The following is a 19805-nucleotide window of genomic DNA, read 5'->3' as shown; positions in this document are numbered from 1 at the left end:
CGTTCCATTTCCCCTCCTCAAATAGCCAGCCTGCCAAAAGCGAGATTCCAGCCTCCATATCCCGGCCGCCGGCCCCTTGGGGCTCATGTCTCTGCCCACCTTCGCCCTGCGGTCCCCGGCTGGCGAGGTGGACGCGAGCAGTGCCCGCGGGCACTGGCAGCTGGGCTCGCAGGGGGCCGGGGCCGCCGTGCGCCTCCTCGCTCGGGGCAGGCAGCTGCCCGCACCCACCGCCTCGGCCCGGCCGGGTCGGATCCCCACGCCAGCTCGCACACGCCTCGGCGGCGGCAGCCGCCCTTCCCGGCCCGGCAAACGTCGCGGGCGTCACCCCAGGGCGGCCCAGCGCGCCGGGCGGAGGAAGGCTGAGCCTTGCCAGCTGCCGTCCAACGCCCCGGCCGGCGCCTGCGCAGAGGCCGCTGCCGGCGGCGCTGCCTGGTAATGGCGCACCGCGCGGGCGGGCGGGCGCTCTGCCTGCTGCGCGGCCGCCTGCGCCTCCCCGGGCCGGCCCGCCTCGGCTCCTCCGGCGCCGCGGTGCAGAGGGCGCCGCAGGCAGCCGGCGCCGAGGAGGCGGGAGAAGGTAGGGGTCTGCGGGCCGCGCCGCCTTCCCCTCAGCGCCTCGCTGCCGTGAGGGGCCGCGGCGGCCCGATGGTTCTCCCGGGGGGCGGTGCGGTCAGGCGGGGGCGGGGGGAGTGGAGTGGCCCGCCTGTGGTGTTTCGGGCGGCCGGCTCAGCTCCGGGAGAGGCGCCTGAGCATTGCCGGCGTTCCGGCGTGACAGCCCGGGGAGCCCCGGCCGGGGCCGCCCCCACGGCAGCGAGGCCGGCCTGTGCGTTCCCGGCCGCACCGTCAGGGTGCAGGCCAGACCCCGCTGTCGTTTCCTAGGCCTGAGTTATTAAACGCAGATATCAGCTAGGGGTAAGCGAAGTGATAATGGTTATCCTGAGAGACCCCCTTAACAGGACACGGGAAGCTTTTGGTTGGTGCTGTGTCTTTAGTACAAGCCAAGAACTGGTGAGGGCTGTCTGTAATTGATGGACTTGGGTGTAGCGTGTAACTTAATGCATTTGTGAGCCTCAGGCCTGGACTTACGTCCATGTTTTGGAGCTTGAAAAATGTTAGGTAGAAAGCTTTTCTTAAAGAGAGGAGAAGATCAGGCTGTATTATCACAGTTTCATAAAACTAACAGTCTTTAGCTCTTCATGTCCTTGTACTAACAAATATGCAGCAATTGGATTAAGGACCAATTCCAAATTCCAGTTACTCTTGTTTTGGTGTATACCTTTGATCATTAGTCTCGCCTGGTTTGCTACATGACTAGGTGAATGCTTGCATTTGCATCAGCATGCAGAGGGCAGCATTAGAATGTGCGTGAGCACCATGCAGGGATGAGGCTTGTTCTTCCAGCAGCAGTATTGGTGTATATCTGTTCGAAATAATTGTGAAATTCTGCCATTAGCTGGAAGTGTTGTATGGAACAGGGGAAGAAAGTGAACTGCCTTTCATGCATTTAAAATGTTTAGAGCCACCGTTTGGATGTGGTCGTCTGTGCCATCCTCAGACTGCAAATGACAGCAGAGCCAGGAGGAGATGTCAGGGCACATCTGCTATAGTAAATAAGCATGCACAGGTACAGGAGTGAGAAGATCTGGGTTCATCTCCTGATTGTGTCACTCATCCATGGGACTTGACTTGTCCTTTCTGCATCGCATTCATTTCACACTTCTCTGCCCCTACAGAAAGTAGGATATTTATTGTCTTCATAAAGTGTTTCTTTGGTCTTCTAATGAAGAAAGCTATATAATATAAACTAAGGTATTGAAACAACTGCTTTGGTAATTTTTTACAAGCCTGTGTGAGAACTCAATAGACTTGTAAAACAAAAGATTTTTAAATAATAATAATAAATACGAGTGTCATTAGATGAGAGTTAAGATTTTTTTGACGCCAAAATATGGTGTGGGTTCCTCAAAATCAAAAGCATAGAATAAAGAGCTCTCTGCTGAATCTTTCTGTAGCAGATAGTGGTTGCAGGGAAATAACTGAATGTTCTCTAGGTCCCCAATCTGAATTACAGGTGGAAATATTAACAGGTAGCAGATTCACAGGCTCTAGTAATGTGGTAGTCAGTTGGATGTGATATTGGATTAGTTTCAGAGTTATGCAGGGAAATGATTATGATTTCTAATTTGGGACATTGCCCCTTTGCATGTATGCAATCAAGAAAAAGGTTTCTGTGTTTCTGGATGTTCCAGCATGTCTCATTTCCATGTTAATTCTGTAGGCTGTCAGCAACAATGTAAATTTCCAGTAGTGTGGCAAGATATGAGTGATCTGTGGGTTTATTGTAGTAGAGTAAATGAAAGTATAGTATTAATCAAAAACTTTGAGTAGGAGTTTACTGTAAAAGAAGGTGGTGAGTTGTAAAAATAAGTGTGTTGAATTGTTCCAAAGGTGAAAGTGCTGGTTTTGTGGTAGCTGAGAGAGATTATCCCTTCAATGCAGCTTGACAATGGTCTGGCTCTGCCTCATACCCTAGCTGATATCTCCAGGCTTGTGTGTAGAGTCTGACTCTGTGTGCTGAGTTTTATGGTGAACAGCAAATCAAAGAACAAAGATTCCTTGTATCATCAAGCTTCCTGTGGCATCAAGGGAAGTCAGTATTGTTTTCTTCCTACATTTCCTATGCCTTGTTCTTATAAATGTATGCATTTGTGAGGGAAATACACTTAGGTTTGTGTCTTTCATTCATTCTTGTTTGTTTTCTCTTTTGCTATAAACCTCTTAAAGAGCCAGGACAAGCATTTGTTCAGTTGTTCAGTCCAGAGGAAGAGATTAAGTGTACTAAAATCAGTGTTAAATCTTTCTGTTCATATAGAAAATTTGCTACGGAAGATTCATCAAGAATGAATGGTATTCATTTCTTCTCACAGATGCTGGAATCAGTGCCAGAAAGAAGACATTCACAGAGGTCCAAACAGAAAGATTGGAGCAAGCAGAACAGACGGTTTTAATTAAGTGCCCGCCAAAAATTAATGAAAAAAAATTATTGCAATATTTATCCAGTCATGGAAACATTAAGAGTCATTTCTTTTTTGAAAATCATGTAAGTAATTAGCAATGTAAACTAAGATCGAGACATAGACAAAAAGAAATAACAGGATTTGGTCAAGGCCTCATACATACAAGTTAAGCAAATTCTGTATAATTAGTATATTAAATTATTTTTTAACTTTGGTAATGTGTATAAGTTGCTTTGCAAGAGATTTTTATTCATAAGTCAGCTAAGCAACATCTTTAAGGGATAGCTAGCAACCTGTTTTGCACTAAATCTTTGAAACTTTTACATAGCACTGTTCATTGTTCTAACAGTAGAGCTAACAGTATTTCTTGAGCATTACAGTTCTAAAGATAAATAGATTTTACAACTTTTATGTTTAGTGCTTACTGCCAAGAATACCGTATTTTAAATATTTTTTACTTCTTTTGAAAAAGTGTCTAAAAAGTGTTGAGGTGCAGAACCTAGCATCCAGCTTCAGGACTGTCATATTAAACTGTTTCAACACTCCCAGGAACATCTGAATAATATCAGTACAATCGTATTCAAGGCTTATATGCATTTATCTAACTTTGTCTGTTTCCATTCTTAATGTTTTAGGGTATCCATGCTTTAGTAGAATTTTCGGAAAAGAACAGTATAGCCTCACTGCAGGATGCTATTGGAATCCCAAGTACTGCAGAGCATTATGTTGTCCCATTTAAATCTAGACTTTTTACTTTCAAGTTGAAAAACCCAGTGAGTCAAGCTGCTGAAGAGACACCTGTTCATCTCTCTCCTCAGTCTCACATTCCAGTGAACGAGCTTATTCAAAAGCTTTGTTGTGCAGACAGTGTAAGTAGAGGTTTCTGGATCTCTCTCAATTAAAAATGAACCACATCCATTTCAGGTTTACAAGTGGTCATGTGCAACTTATAAAGCAATTTATTAATTTATTTTTTTTTTAAAAAAGGAACTCTTGGTAGAATTTTGTGTGAGTGGTTCTATATTGAAATAAATAGATGAAATTAGTAATTTTAATTGACAAAATCATTTTTTCTGCATGAAATAAACCTGTTTGAGATTTTTAAACAAATCTTCTAATTGTAATGATACTAAATAGATTAATATACATGTTAATAGATAGAAAATGGGTCATTGTATTTTTACAGCATTTATTGTCTTTACTAGATAAGCACTCAGATGTACATTCTACTGAATGAGTATCAGCTTACAGAAGAAAATATCAAGCTCCGATTTCTGGCCTGTTCTCTGGTTCGGGATTTTGCACGTGCGTTTTTTCCAGACAGCACAGTAAAGCCATTTGGCTCTTCAGTCAACACCTTTGGCAAATTGGGATGTGATGTGGACATGTTTCTGGACTTCCATGATATACAAAAGCACGCTACAATGATGGTAAGATTATGCTATGCATCTTCAGTCCGTTGGATTTCTTCAACAGAGCAGTTCATTTGCTGTTTCACAGATGGGAATCAGTTTGTTTATACTTAGGTTTTACATGAGTTCATACTAGAGATTGTGAACAAGTTTGTTTGGATTTGAAGACTTCCAAAAACTGGATGTGACATGAAAGAGGTCTTCCTTGCAATAGGAAGAAAATGATTTGGTGTTTTCATAGACTTTGCACTGTTAGGATTATTTTCATGGTGAAAAAACCCCCTCATACTCTGAAATTGATTCACCAGTGTCAGACCTTCCCATCCTACTGATGTGTTTTATTCTGTGGAGCTGCTGGGCTTCATCCATGCTGGTTTAAAGCTTAGCTTTGATTTTTCGGTTCCTCTGTGTTCTAAAGTATAATAATTGTGTGTGTGTGTGTGTGCGTGCACGTGTGTTTTGGGAGTGTTGTCAGGTTCTTAGTTGGAAGAGTTGACTTCATACTATAGAAAAGTTACTGAACTATGTACTGAAGTGGATATATATAAGAATACATATATATACACACACACAAGAGCGTGTGGAGGTGTGAAAATTTAAGACCTGTGATAGTGTTGGTGAATAGTTGCAGGTGGCACACATGCTCATATTTGTGTTGTCTGTCCAGAGAAAATTACCATGTTAACAGCACTTGATTTGCATTGCGAAGGGAATTAGTTGGCTTACCCCTGATGGGAACCTGAGGATAAGCTGATATGTGTGAGCTACAGATGTTTTGGGACCAGGACCCAGGAGCAAAACAGGATCAACAGTGCAGATACTTGCAGTTGTCAGACTTCCTGTAAGATACTTCATAATTATTTGAATGCCTTATTGATAATGCAACAGTAAGCACCAGGACAAGTGGTGATTACTAAGGAAGTGTAGAGGCTCAAAACTGAAATACACTTACTTGAATTTGCTAACCAAAGTACAGAATTTACATCACTACCTTGAGAAGCTGGAGGGTTACAAGACTGCCAGCAAACAATATTCAGTCAACAGGTATTGAATTTTTCAATGCATATACTAAATTTCATCTTGATCATGCCTTTATCCATATTACTATTTGGAAATCTGCACTATGTAACCAAGTTCACATGTTCACTGTTGGTATTTGGGCAGCTTCAAATCAAAAGGTTTATGTAGAGTAGGTTGTGTCTCAGTCCTTGCATTGCATAAACAATGGGAAAGGGCTAGACAAGGCATTTTTGGAAGGATCTTGTCTCTTGGTGCGGCTTTTTGACTGTGGACAGTGTAAATATCCTTTTGTCTTGGAGATCGAGATATGAGAGAGATGAGAATCAGGATAGGAAGAAGGAGAGTTGGATCAGAAATACCCTGTAGAGAAGTTGGGATTCTTCATGGATTCTGTATGGGCAATTAAGTGATTCTGGTGTTTTGAAAACTTTTCTTTTTATTTGTATAGCAACAAATAGTTCAGGAAAAATTAGCTTTGTTTTCCTTAAAAAAAAAAAAGCAACACCAAAAAATAACCACAAGGAGCTTAAGCTTTTGAAGATTGAAAATTAACTCAGCTTTTCTTTACAGTTTGTATATTGCCATGTACATTACTTTTAAAGAGATAGCCCTTCAAACATACAGAGTTTTTAGTATTACTGCAGTGATCAAACAAAATGACAGCAAGTGCATCAGCTGAAGAGTAGGATCAGTGTGTTTGTGTGTGTGTTTGTGTGTGTGAAGTGTTAAAATCTAGGAACCCTTTGTATGTCAACAGTAAAGTTGCCTCTTAAATTTTGAGGGGAAAAAATCTTTCAAGTAGAAAATGTCTATTTTGAAAGCATGTTTTGCAACAAGCTCTTTTCTTTAGCATTCATCCTCTTTAGAAATAGAAGTTCTATTGTGAACTTCGAGGTATTCAATGATGGATGAGGGTTACTGGCAGTTGTGATTACTTGTGGGTGGTTGACAGACTTATTACTATGGGGATGCTGCAGCAGAAGCCAGCAGGGATACTATCTGTGTATCTTCAGGTTATATGGTAGGTTAATAGGCTGCGTGGCACACTTACACTCTGTGTATTCAGTGAGGCTTTTGTCTTGTGTGCAAGCAGTCTTTATACGCTAAAGATGATGATCTTGTTAATTTTATTTAAATATTGGAGCATTAAAACATGGGCACATCTGCTGCATCGATGTGAAAGTATGTACAAAAATAAGGTATGTTAGAGCATTGTCCTGTAAAGAAGTGTAAAAATCATTATCGCAACTCTTGTGTCTTGCTTGATTCAAGCATAGTCAAAGTAGGAGACGAAGGCTCTAGCACCTAGAGAGCTTTGTGCTTTGTAGGTGTGGTGGGTTAACCTTGGCTGGCCTCCAGCTGCCTAGCCAGTTGGTCTGTCACTACCCCCCTCCTCAAGAACACAAGGAGAGAAAATAAGATGAAAAAAGCTCATGGGTTGAGGTTAAAACAGGGAGATCACTTACCGATTAACATCACAGGCAAAACAGACTCAACTTGGGGAGGAGTAATTTAATTTATTGCCAGTTAACAACAGAGTAGCATAGTGAGAAATAAATTAAAAAACCAAAATTAAAACCACCTTCTCATCACACACCCTTCTTCACAAGCTCAACTTCACTCCCAACACTTTTTTCTCCTTCCCCCAAGTTGCACAGGAGGATGGGGAATGGAGGTTGCAGTCAGCTCATAATGCTTCATCTCTGCTGCTCTTTCTTCCTCATGCTGTTCCCTTGCTCCAGTGTGGGGTCCCTCCCAGGAGCTGCAGCTCTTCAAGAACTGCTCCAGCATGGGTCCTACCCACGGGGTACAGTCCTTCAGGAACAGACTGCTCCAGCATGGATTCTTCATGAGGTAACAGGTCCTGCCAGAAAACCTGCGCCATAGAGACTATGGCCTGCACCTCCTGCCACGAGCCTGATCCGTGTGGGCTTTCCACAGGCTGCAGCTTCCTTCAGGGCATATCCACCTGCTCTGGCATGGGGTCCTCCATGGGCTGCAGGGTGCGTGTCTGTTCCACTGTGGTCCTCCATGGGCTGCAGGAGGGCAGCCTGCATCACCGTTGTCTTTTAGGGAATATTTGCTCTGGTACCTGGAGCACCTCCTCCTCCTCCTTCTTCACTGACCTTGGTGTCTGCGGTGTTGTTTCTCTCGCTCTCCCAGCTGCTGTGCAGCACTTTTTATCCTTTCTTACAGAGGTGTCGGCATTGCTGATGGACTCAGCTTTGGCCAGCGGCTGGTCCATCATGGAACTGGCTGGAACTGTCTCTGTCCAACATTAGGAGCAGCTTCTAGTGTCTACTTAAAGAAGCCACCCCTGTAGCTCCCCCACTACCAAAGCCTTGCCACATAAACCCAATATGGTAGGAAAATAAGATGTTGTGTATATCTCCTGTGATGGGGAACAGATAAAACACTTCAGAGGAAGGCAAAAGTCTCATATAGTTGGCAGTGTGATTTATAGGGATAATGTTATCCTTCTTGGCAAATTGTGTTACTAATATGCGTAAGATGACTGTCTTAGAACAAGTGACAACAAGGGAAGGTAGCTTTAGTTATAACATGATATAGCAGCAGTAGAGAGAGTATCTTCTGATTTCTGTGCTATTGCAGCCTTTCAGGAGGTACCAGATATGGAGGAGGACCAGGCATTTTAGCACCTATTTACATTAAATAACGTTTTTTGAGTCTTAGGGCAAACTGATTACTAATTGTGAATTAAAAAAGCAGTGAAATGGGAGCAATCTTTAGCAAGAGTGGATTATCAATACCATATTTGACCACAGATCAAGGTGTTTTTAACATGCGGGCAGTTTGGAAGATTAGTTAATGACTTAAAACTGAGTTTTGTGATATTTTTAGAGTCGTAGTTTTTGAGTTAAAACAGGTATGCTTCTTGCTTAGGGCACTCTATCAGTTTATCCCGAAGCAGTAGTTTATCGACATTTGCTGTTTTGAGTGACATGGCAAGAATAGCGGGAGAACCACAGGGTTGGGACAAGTGTTTTAGTGCTTCATTCCCCACAGCTGGCACCAAAGCTATATATGAAGGTCCTATCAATTATTAATTGTGGCTGTTTTGTCATTACAAAAAAAGTCTTCATTCAGCTTTTGAGAGCTATTAAGCTGCTGTCTGGGAAGTCACAATGATGAAAAGTCATTGTGATTTTTGTCACGAATATAAAGGTCCGAATACAAGCACACCTACATGTCAGCCAGTCCCTGTCTTTTTCTCTCCTGTTACCTACCTCAGTGTTGATATTTATGGGCTCCTTTCACTTTGAGCCAGCCCTGCTGTAGCATGCAGCTACACAGCTAAATGGGATTAGGGATCTCTGTCCTGGTATGTTCAAACACGCATGCTGTCTGGAGAACTGTTGGCAAGAGGAGAGCAGCAACAGTCGCCTCAACGATTGCCAGAGTGACTCAGAAAATCAGGACCTAAAGTGAGTTTATGGGAAAGGTTGCAAGGTCCATAACTTCTGTTTTGCCTGTCTGTGACAGCATGTTTTCTTTACACTAACCGAAAGTAATCACCTCTGTGTCTCAGAGGACCAGTTAGGTCACTGTGTAATGCTGTTTGTATAGTATACATTCACACATGACATGTTTCAAGGGGGAGGATAAGTCAGTGTTAAGTATTGGATTAGCAAGCAAAATTAGCTGAGGCTTAAAACCAGAGACTATAAAGAGAACAGAGATTTCATAGGTGTAAGTTATTTTATTGGGGTATAAATTACAAATATGACAACTCAAAATACAAAGTCCTACAGGAAAATTAATTTCTGATGTTGTCAGAATACATCTTCACAAGTTTTCTATTTGTCAGAAAAACTGTATGTGATGTGAAGTCTTACAGAAGCTTATCTTAATTTTGAAGGATTAAGTCATTTGCATACTAACATTTTTTTTTTTTTTTTAAATGAAAAAGGCGTTTTCCTTTACACTGCTACTTGATTCACTAGTAGCACATTGTTCTTTGAGGATTTGAAATGGAATTAATGGTGGTTTGAAATTAACGGTGGTTTGGTTGTATTTTGCCTCTCTTTAATTTAATTGTGTGCTCCTCTTTTCCATCAGAGCATACAGACTCTCTTGGGAATTCCATAATTACTTGTTTTGGGCAATAGTGAGATGTAGCAGTATTATACCGTCATCTGAATGAGTAACTTTACAGTAAGTTGATCACTATTAACCTGGAAAAATTGAATCACTGAAAAATAACATAAACCAGAAAGCAATATGTTTTTACCTTTTTTAAGTTCTGCGGGCTGCTTTAAATAGTTCATGTCTTTCAATCTCTTAATTGTTCAAACTCCTTTGCAAATTATTGCAGCCTTTCAGAAGTGTTCTTAAATGTCTCTTTGGTTCCAGAGTTAACAGTTTACTTTGAAATTTCTGTGTTAGAAAAAAGGTCCCTTTGAAATGGAGTATCAGATGAAAAGATTACCATCTGAAAGATTAGCAACTCAGAAAATTCTTTCTGTGATTGGTGATTGCCTTGATAATTTTGGTCCTGGGTGTTCGAGTGTACAGAAGATACTGCATGCTCGCTGCCCGCTGGTGAAATTTTCCCATCAACCAACAGGATTCCAGTGTGATCTGTCAGTGAGCAACAGGTGAGACTTGGTTTTAAAAAGTTTAAGAAGAATACTAATGTACTTATGTTCTGAAAAGCTGTAATGGAATGTTCAGTTTACTCTTTTCTGTGTTCTTAACAAATGTGAGTGTTGGCTCTGAAAGTAAAAAGGATATTTATGACTTCTAGAGCTTAAAGTTTTGATATGCTTAAGGTGTCTTTCTCCAGCATAGGAAACACTTGCTAGTTGAAAATGAAGACTTGAAAACCACTGTATACAATAAGATTGGCTTATAAGGAATTGAAAGAAGGCAGTGTTAGTTTGTTACTACTTCCTTTCGTGTGTATGTACATATGCACATCCTTCTTTTGATTGCTCTTCCGATTAAGCAGCTCTGTTGTGTCGATTTTCAGTGATTTGTCATCTAGTTATTTTGGAGTCCTTTTTTCCTTCTTAAGAGCCTGCATAGACCTATTTGCTGACAAGTTATCTTGAATGCTGAATTAATTAACTGCATCAGAAGACAGTTTGAAACTTTACTGTCATGCAGGACCTTTTGCAGCAGTGCCCAATAGAGGGAGCAGGCTTCTTACAAATACCTCTTTGCTATTTTTCCTCTTTCAGCTTGCTCTCATTTGGTTGATAGTAAAGCATATAATTTGTTTTGCTGTCGCTCATTTTATGAAGAAATACCCACCTTAATCCAGAATACATCCATAACCCTGGCATAAGGATACATAATAAAAAATTACTTACTTACCCTTTTCACTGTTGTTAGGGAACAGTATAATATAAATCATTATCTTCAAAAATGCTTTTGATATAACTTTTAGTGGCGATTGTCTACATCAGATGCAATCAGATCCTAGACTGAATCTTCTAAATTACTGAAAGTCCTGTCTCAGAACATGCAGGAGTTGTCGAGGCAGTGCTGAACAAATGTCTTAGAATAAAATTACTTTTGTGTATGTAGCCACAGTGAAAGTCAGCATGCAGTTCTGTGCAAACTTCCTTGTAATTTTGTGCTCACGGTTTGACTGGTTGGGACTGTGTGCGTTGTCTTCATCATTTGGAGTAATAACAAACCTCTGTGGATACAAGGAAGCACTTCACAGTTGAAATTTTAGATGTCCAGGTGTTACAACAAAACTTTGATGTGGTAAAATTCCCCAGAATGCCATGGTGGATTTTTAGAAGAATTCAGTGCAAGATTGGGAGTAAAAACTCCTGTAACTGTAGTTCAACAAGCACTTTAGACTAAAACTGAATCCAGAGTAAGGTTTGCTCTCATACTGTGCTTTCTTTTCCGCCCCCCCCCCCCCTCCTTTTTCTTGCCTTCCCATTTGTACACTGCATGAATGTTTGTACAACCGTGTGATGAAACAGATCAAAACCTGATCCATCTGAAAACCTTTATCCTTCCAGATTAGGTTTTTTTTTTCAGCAGGACCAAACATTAGTCATTTGGCAATTACCAGATAGGCTTGTTTTGCAGAATTCATCGTGTCTCTGTGCTTCATGTATTTTTCAGTGTGTTATTTTATTCCTTTTTAAAGTTGTAAGAGAATTTCTAGTTATATTTTATTATATATTAGGATAGAGATATTATCTAATGTACCTCAAAGGCAGTTGTGGTTAAATTACATTTTCTGCCTTGATTTTGCATAGTTTCACTCCTGAGTACTTGCTGGTGATTTTTTTGGTTTTGTTTTGGGTTTTTTTTCTCCCACTGTGGTACCAAACAGGAGATAGTGCTAATGCGGTGTTATTATTTACCCATAACTGTATACTTTGTACTGTGGAAAACTACCAGGTATTTCATCCTGGACAATTTCAGGCATTCTCTTCTATTTCTTTAAAATGCATAAAAGTAAAATTTTTTTATGGATACCCTTATAACTGATGCTGTAGGGCTGAACAACAAACGCTGCATCTGGTACTTTACAATTCTCTCATTATTTACCTGTCTTTTACTTCTCATTTCTTCTTCAGCATTGCTATAAGAAGTTCAGAACTCTTGTATATCTATGGCTGTCTGGATTCCCGTGTGAGAGCACTGGTGTTCAGCGTACGATGTTGGGCCCGTGTTCATGGACTGACAAATAGTGTTCCTGGTACCTGGATTACAAACTTCTCTCTGACCATGATGGTCATGTTTTTTCTGCAAAAGAGATCTCCACCTATCATTCCAACACTAAACCAACTTAAAGAATTGGCAGGTAAGGACAGCTGTTTATGTGTTCATTGATGTGACTTTCACATTTGTTTTCTGTGATGAATAAACCCAAGTAATTTCTTTATGTTCTCAAATGCTAATGCATATTATGTCTACCTTAATTTTAAGGGACTCTACAAGTTTTACTTTTTTTTTTTGGTGTGTGAAAATAATGTCTTTTTAAAGGCAAAATAAATCCATTTTCAATACAATACTAATTTCTATTTGGAGGGGTTAGGCCTGTTGTATGCCTCAGCTAATTAAAAGTCATTTATTTGCTCAGTTCTTCCATACTGGCTGTTTTTTGGTTATTTCGTATTTTGTGGTTTTAGAAGATTCGTAGGGTTTCCAACGTCTCTGTAGTTGCTAAGGTTTTTGTGCAGATTGATAAGTGTATTGTTTTCTAGATGCCAAGTGTTTAAAAGTAAGGCTATGGTTTTTAGTCGCAATTTTTATTTTATCCTTGAGACTATTCAGGCAACCTGCAAATAATTCTTATCTCTTCACAAACAAGGTGTTCAGGCTGCTTCATATGTAGCTTTCAAGGTGTATTACCTTCAGTAATCTTATGAAAGTGTAGAGAATGACAGGTTCTTGATTCCTCACTTATGCCTTCTGCTTATTGATATGCTTCCTTGAAAACACTGAGTGATTTGAGTGGAGAAAAAGATCTGTGTTCAGTTGGTTTAAAATCAGTTTAAACTATTTGAACTATTATTTCTATCAGAATTCTGTAGGATTTTTATACATAAACCAAAAACACCTGGCCCAAAATTTTACAAGAATATTCCTAATCCTCTTTAAGGTTTTCAGGAAAAGATGGTGGACACTTTGAGTCTTTGGTTTTTTTAACCCTCATATAGGTATTGATCTCAGAGATTTGTGCTGTTTAGTGTGTGATAAGGCTCTGCATGTAGAGGTATTAGGTTTGTTCCTTAAAAGAAGTAACCAGACGTCCTGGGATGTCCTACACCTTATTCCTGTAAACTTTTGAAAATAAGCCATTTACTCATGCGTCTTTTCCTTTGCCAGTCCATAGAATTTTTTTCTTTTTAAATCTTACACCGTTTAAGCTGAATCTTAACCTGAAACCTCACTTGTGAATTACTGATTTGATTTACTCTAATACGATAGCATTCATTGAATTCATTAACGTCTGTTAATCTGAATTATATTAAATACAATGGCATTTTATTGTTTATCACTTCAAAATATGCCCCCCATTTTTATTTCAGGTGAAAAAGACAAGCATGTAATTGGAGGATATGATTGCTCATTTGTTAGTGATTTAAGCAAGATTAAACCTACAAAAAATACAGAAACACTTGGTAAGTAAATCTTCATCAACTTTTTTTTTATTATTTTGACAAGCATATTGAAAATAAAGTTTTCCTTGGTATTACTGATGGCTGCTGTTTTTCTTTCCCTTAGATGTATTATTGGGTGACTTTTTTGAGTATTTTGGAAACTTTGATTTTAGAAAGAATTCCATAAATCTTCGAAAGGTAAATGAATTTTAATCTCTCATCCTTATTAACTGAATTTCTTTGCTGTTTGACAAACTATGTATGTTAAGCAACAATTTGTGTCATTTTTAATTGTATGTACAAAGTACATTTAAATTGGCTGTATCCGGAAACTGAGTCCTTTCTGTGAAAGAGTAGAGTTTTCCTCTCAGAGCCTAATCATTTACAGCATCATTAAGAACATTTACAGTGTCATTACCTGAATATGCTGGAAAGCACAAACTCAGATGCTAAGCCTGTATGATTTTTCTTGAAAACCGTGTAATAAAAGTGGCAGTTTAAAAAAGTAGAAGCTGTTTTGCCTCTGTGAGAGGAAAACTTTTAAAATGTTATGATGTATGTCATAACAGAAGTCTATGGCAAACCCTGTATGCCACTTTGTGTTTGAAGTTGGAAGTTCAGACCCAAACAGTGTCTGCATTAAAATTTACAACTGAGTTGTGAAACTTGGTTTTGGCACTCGAGTTTTCTACTGCAGTTTATATCAGCCTACAGTAAGTGTAGTTACAATTCAGTAAGTGTGACAGTTAACATGATCCTTCTGTGCTGTCACTTTAGTTCAATTTATAGGTTTAAGTCATGCTATTTATTGATACATGTGTGTATGCAATTATAATAGAAATATATACAAATGTTACTACCTTAACTTGCACCTGTTCCTGCTGGACTGCTGCCAGGATGGGAGGTTTCAGTGCCCTGTTGCTGTGTGGACACCTGTTTGTTTTCTGTTTCCTGCTTGTATACTTCTGGATTACTGGCCTAAGAGCCCTTTTTGCCACTGCCGGTTGATCCTAGAAACTGATTCATTAAGCTGGAGAAACTTTTGTTTGCCACTGAGCCTTAAAAAAACCCAAGGGAAAACACACAGGTATTGGAGCCTGAGGTAATCAGGAGAAATGTCTGTGCTGATGATATTTTTCTGTTTAACTAAGTCCTCTTGGCCCTGGGGCAAGAGTGTGTAGCATGTACACGGACACTTCCAGGAATAGCAGTAGGTGGTAGGTTCCTGCTAGAGCTTCTGCTGGAAGGCTTGAAGAGTTTCTGTAATACAGCGCAGATCAGCTAAGTAGCAGTGATAAGCACCGAGATGGAAGTGTGTTTAAATAGCAAACTACATAGTTGTCGACAACTTGCATTGTGCTATACCAAGTGCCCGAAAGTGGACCATGACCTAAATAGCTCTGTATGTAAAAGACAGAGTGAACTGTGAGGAATTTCAGCCAAGGCAGTAGTCTTGTTTTGTTACACTAGCTCTTAATGAGCACTGAGAGAGGAATGGTTTGAGCAGTTCAAGTGCTTGTACTAGTATTATCAAACTGGGCTATGCAGGTTAATAGACACACTCTTGCTGCCATGCACAAAGGGAGGTAGGGGTAGGAGGTTGCAGTGAGTGAAGTCTGAGGTTTGTGGAAAAGCAGATGGGAGAACAGCCAAAAAGACAGGCTAAGCTGTAGTTGTGTGTTCTTTGCCTTGAAGGAAATCCAAACTGAACGTGGCAAGGAAAACCACCACTAAGAGGATTCAGAGAACAGGAGTCATACAGTCAGGCTGACAGGAAAATGAACTTGATTAATAATGACAGGGTTTTTTGCAAAAAGTTCTCTACTAGGTCAAAATACTTTTACTCTTAATACTAATGTAATAACTCAAGTGATTTGTTATTTGCTCAGCCTATAATGTACATATGCAACTTTTGCTTTTTCTTTACACTGTCTGCAGGGAAAGGAAGTAAATAAACCTGAGTCGTCTCCTCTTTATATCTGGAATCCCTTTGAACAAGACCTTAATATCAGCAAGAATGTTAATCAGCCGCAGCTGGAGAAATTTGTAGCTATGGCCAGAGAAAGTGCCTGGATTTTACAGAAGGAAGATAAAACTCAGCGAAAGATCAATAAAGAGCCTTGGGGACTGGCAGCCATACTGATACCATTTGGAAAAAGTAATCCCAGCAAGATGAAAAATAGGATGAAAGGAATAGGAAGTGAAACAATCAGAAGCCTCTTGGACTCTTTAAAGTTAAATACTGCAAGCACTGTACAGAAAGCAGCAGGAAAGTGACTTTCAGCAAAGAAACACGGTAGCTGATACTCTGTTTTAGGAATTGAATGTGACAGTCTGAAGAACATTACTTCTGGTATTTCTGTTGTGGCGAAACAAGAGTCAAATGACCTCTGTTTTCCATCGTTATGCTTTTTGTACAGGTCTGCTTTCTTTCTGTACATTTTTTTCCTCCTTACTCTTCACTTTTTTCCATCTGTTGTATGAATGAAGAGCATTCAAATTCAAGTTTTACAATACATTTTGGAAGTACCCTTCAGTTGGGCATGTTTTTAAAAAAGAAGTCTTGACAGGAGAGGCATGGGAAAAAATTGCCTTTGGGAATTCTGTTGGCTAACACACAAATGATATGCTAGGCAAAAGTTCAAGAAGCAACCACCTTTCAGTGAAACCACAGTTTGAAAGAAGATGAATGTATTAAAACTATTGCTTCCAATCCAGTTGTGTTCTGGAAGTCAGTAAAACCAAAGCACATGTATATTTTTTTGCAGTTGTTTTCCATACACATAGATAGTGCCGAGACAAAATAAAGATAATGGAATTAGATAGTGGGGTTTGCAGTTTCGTAATGAATTGCTCTCAGAGGGTAGTGCAACTGTGCTCTGTTGGAGAAGTGATTTTGCTGTCGTGTTTACCACCTGATCTCAGATTTCTTCAGTCAGCTCTCTTTGTTTTCTGTAGCCACAGGACTGGTTCCCACCCACACTTGTATATACACTCATGTTTCTCATTTTATCTTTGACTTCATTTTAAACCTGTATTTCAGGTTCAGGCAGGGGCTTTTGCATGCCCTTCTTGCCTCATCACTCTCCTCAAAGCTGCTGCCTACCAGGTGACACCAGAACCTTCCTCCTACCGACCTTTGCAGAGGGATCTGTTCCTTGCAGAGATCCACAGAGAATCATATCCTGAGGTCCTGTTTCCAGTCTTGCCTTGTTTTTTAGCTATTCAGCAGAACAGTGACTGTCCCCCTTCCAGATCAGTTGGGCCAGTGAGAGTCAGTGCTTCTCACTGACTTAAAGCATTGAGTTCTTTACCCATCTGCCACAAAAGAGTGTTTTCAGAGGAAGGGGAAGAGGGGAGGGAAGTCAGAAGGGGAGATGGAGAGCAGGCAAATGTCAGACAGATTTTCCAGGTACGTTTGTGAGTATTCTACCTGTCCAGTTTGAGAACCACGTGTGCATTAAAACTAAGTGGCAACAGTGATAACTACAGACTGTTGTCTTTATTCTTAACAGAAATTCTGTACAAGAAATTACTGTAACACAGATTATCATACAGATGCAACATTGATGTTTACTGGTTTTGTTTTCAGTATTTTTAGATTCTTTAATGTTGCAGTGGTATATGATTTTGTGTAGGCTTTCTTTCTAATGTTTTCTGAACAGTTTAAAAGTGTGTTTTCTCTTTTCCCTGAGCTATTGTTTGTTGGAAGTACTGTGAGCAGTAATGCATACTTCCCAAATACTTGTAAAAACAAGGCAAGGAAAAGTACTGTCCAGCAGTTCGCAGACTAAAGGGTTAGACCTTGAGATCAATTCCATATTAGTTTATTCAGAGTTTAAAATAATACTCATATGTGTCCATTTCTGATTCATAATTGTTTTCTCAAATAATGACTCACATAGTCAGTATCTTGGTCACAGGTATTAATTCTTGTATTAACTTCTTCAGGATTGAGCCTTGAATTTCAAACTTAGTTTTCTACCTAAATCCTGGTGCTAGTGTGTGAACTTCTTTTTAGAGGTTGATACGAAGTTTATTGTAGCTTGTTACTGGTGCTAAGCCAAAGGCTTTGATAGCAAGCTTGGCCCAGATGCTGTAAGGAGCCTATTGCTACCTTAATCTTTACAGAACCTAGAGATGTATTTTATGCTGCTTCTCCAGCAATAGACTTTGAAGCTTTTTGAGGATTAGGGCAGTACTCGAGTACTTGTGAGTTTTCTTTTTTCCAGCTAAACAAAATGGGTAGTACTGCGGTGCAGTGAGTTATCAGGGACAGAAGCATATAGCAGAATGGTGGCAGTGTGTATGTACTTGCATTATGTTCCCAGTGACATAGATAGGAAACATAAGAATTTTGACACAGATGCAGGATGCTTGTAGTCAAATAGCAATAAACTTTGTAGTTTGGTTGTACAGTTGAGCCACACTGAACCACATGATTCATTTGTAAATGGGTACAGGCGTTCAAGCTGCTCAGTGTTCCTTAAAAGGCAGGGCAGAACATGGTTGCTGTACATGCAGCGCCTTTCAGCGTCACTTTTCTGTTTAGGCTGCCTGTCCCTTTTGGGAGTAGTTCTGAACCCTTGTTATGGCTGCAGGCCAACTTCTGAAAAGAAAAGAAGGAGTCCAAAAGCAGGGTTGTAGCAATGGAAATGCACAGCTGATTGTTTCAGATGTCTGCCTGTCCACGGAGCTGGAGACCAGCTGCTGAGTGAAGCCTAGAGGATTCAAGGAGCAGCTATCGTTGATGATATCGATAAGCCCAATGGGCAGCTTTCATAGAGGAGGCTGCTAGCTGGGGCTGGAGGGCTGACTGAAAGCTTTCCCGGAGCACGAGCTGAGAGAAGAGCTGCGTGACACTGGTGGAACTGAAGCTACCTGTGGAAGAGAACCAGACAGAGGAGAGGAGGACCAAGATTTGAGGGGGTATAGTTAGCAAATCAAGAGAGATGGTGTGATTATAATTTCCTGAAGGCAGCAGCCTTATCGTATTGAAGATGGTTAGAAGCAATCAATATGGTTCTGTCAGTAAAAACAAGGGTTGGATATTTGTCAAGAAAGGACTATGGTGGTGGTCTGTATTTTAGAGGGAGTTCATAAGGTCCAAAACCATGAAAACAATGTCTCTGAAAGAATGAGGCAGTAAGTTTTAGTTACTCCTCAAACTTGGCACTGGTATGCTATATTGTAGGGTAGAACTACTGGGGAGGCCACGTGTAAGGAACATCAGTGAATTAAAAGCATTTTGGCCTGTCTGCCCCTTCCCCTCACTGGGAATACTTTTTAATACAGTCTCACATTCCCTGGTTCTTAAGTGGTTGGGGAAACTGAAAACATGTAGAACTTCCTTGCCCTGAGAAAATGCTCTTTGAGACAATAACTTCAGGTTAACATTTGTTGCCAGGGATTATCTTCCCCCCTGCCCCCGCCCCCCCCCCCCCCGATGTTTGTTGTTCACAAGAGTTGCAGGAATGGGTTCTGCTGCAACTGCAATTGCTCCATCATTCCTCCAGCTTCCTGGAAAACTGCAGCTTCGGTCTACAGTTGGCTGCTGGGTCAGTACCTGTGTGTGATGCTCATAGCTAAGACGCAGTCACAAAACAGACTTCTTGGCTGGTAGCAGGTGCTCTCTTTCTCTGCCTCAATTTCAGATCTACAGTTCCTTCTTGGGATTGTGTCCTTTAGGCATCGGATCACACTATGATTCAGGTTGGGAGTGACTTCTGGACCTAGTCCAGCTGCTGCCTCAAGTGGAATCAACTGTCAGATTAGACAAGGTTCCTCAGAGCTTTACCTAGTCAGGCCTTGAAAATCTCCAATGATGGAAACCACACAGCCTCTCTGGACAACTTGTTCCAGTGCTTGGCTGTCTTCATCACCCTGGGAGCTGGTCTGCAATACCCTCCCATATCCTTGTCACTGGCTTCTTTCCCGATGCTCACCCGCACTCTCAATCAGACTGGCATCCATCACAAATGTTCAAGCTGCTCCTTCATGTAAAGAGCCTGCCCAGTCTTCCTTTCTTCCTTCCTGTCTTCCCTGAAGGGGTGGTACCCATCCATCACAGTGCTCCCACCATCATATCTGCTATTCCAACAGTGCTGTAGTAACAGCATGAGGAGCTCTAGTTCCTTCTTGTTCCTCAGGCCGCCCCGTGTTTGTATCTGTACATTTGAGGTGGGTACCTGTTGATCCTTTTTATTCATGAGGTCCCTCTTGGTTCCCATCACCCTGTATCCTTTGATTTCAGTCCG

The 19805-nt window shown here is 40.7% G+C and overlaps 1 protein-coding gene and 1 long non-coding RNA gene across 2 annotated transcripts; both read left to right on the top strand.

Moving 5' to 3' along the window:
• The first annotated feature begins 396 nt into the window (after positions 1-396).
• MTPAP (mitochondrial poly(A) polymerase) lies at positions 397-16371 on the top strand. The gene is made up of 9 exons (XM_055707032.1): positions 397-574; positions 2925-3097; positions 3650-3883; positions 4220-4444; positions 9854-10065; positions 12019-12245; positions 13477-13569; positions 13673-13746; positions 15487-16371. The coding sequence occupies exons 1-9, from the start codon at positions 436-438 to the stop codon at positions 15823-15825; spliced, it is 1716 nt and encodes a 571-aa protein (XP_055563007.1). The 5' UTR covers positions 397-435; the 3' UTR covers positions 15826-16371.
• On the top strand, positions 4451-8892 carry LOC129735845 (uncharacterized). The gene is made up of 2 exons (XR_008731727.1): positions 4451-7534; positions 7643-8892. It is a non-coding gene; the product is annotated as an uncharacterized LOC129735845 (long non-coding RNA).
• Positions 16372-19805: the final 3434 nt, after the last annotated feature.

The sequence above is a fragment of the Falco cherrug genome, chromosome 4, assembly GCF_023634085.1.
Source record: "Falco cherrug isolate bFalChe1 chromosome 4, bFalChe1.pri, whole genome shotgun sequence".
NCBI lineage: Eukaryota > Metazoa > Chordata > Aves > Falconiformes > Falconidae > Falco > Falco cherrug.
Note: the sequence above shows the minus strand (reverse complement) of the source record. Positions and strands in the feature narration are given on the sequence as shown.

Coding starts and splice junctions, on each gene's coding strand:
- MTPAP (XM_055707032.1), top strand. CDS start 436: ATGGCGCACCGCGCGGGCGGGCGGGCGCTCTGCCTGCTGCGCGGCCGC. Junction 3,098..3,649: donor ATTTCTTTTTTGAAAATCAT/GTAAGTAATTAG, acceptor TTAATGTTTTAG/GGTATCCATGCTTTAGTAGA. Junction 10,066..12,018: donor GATCTGTCAGTGAGCAACAG/GTGAGACTTGGT, acceptor TTTCTTCTTCAG/CATTGCTATAAGAAGTTCAG.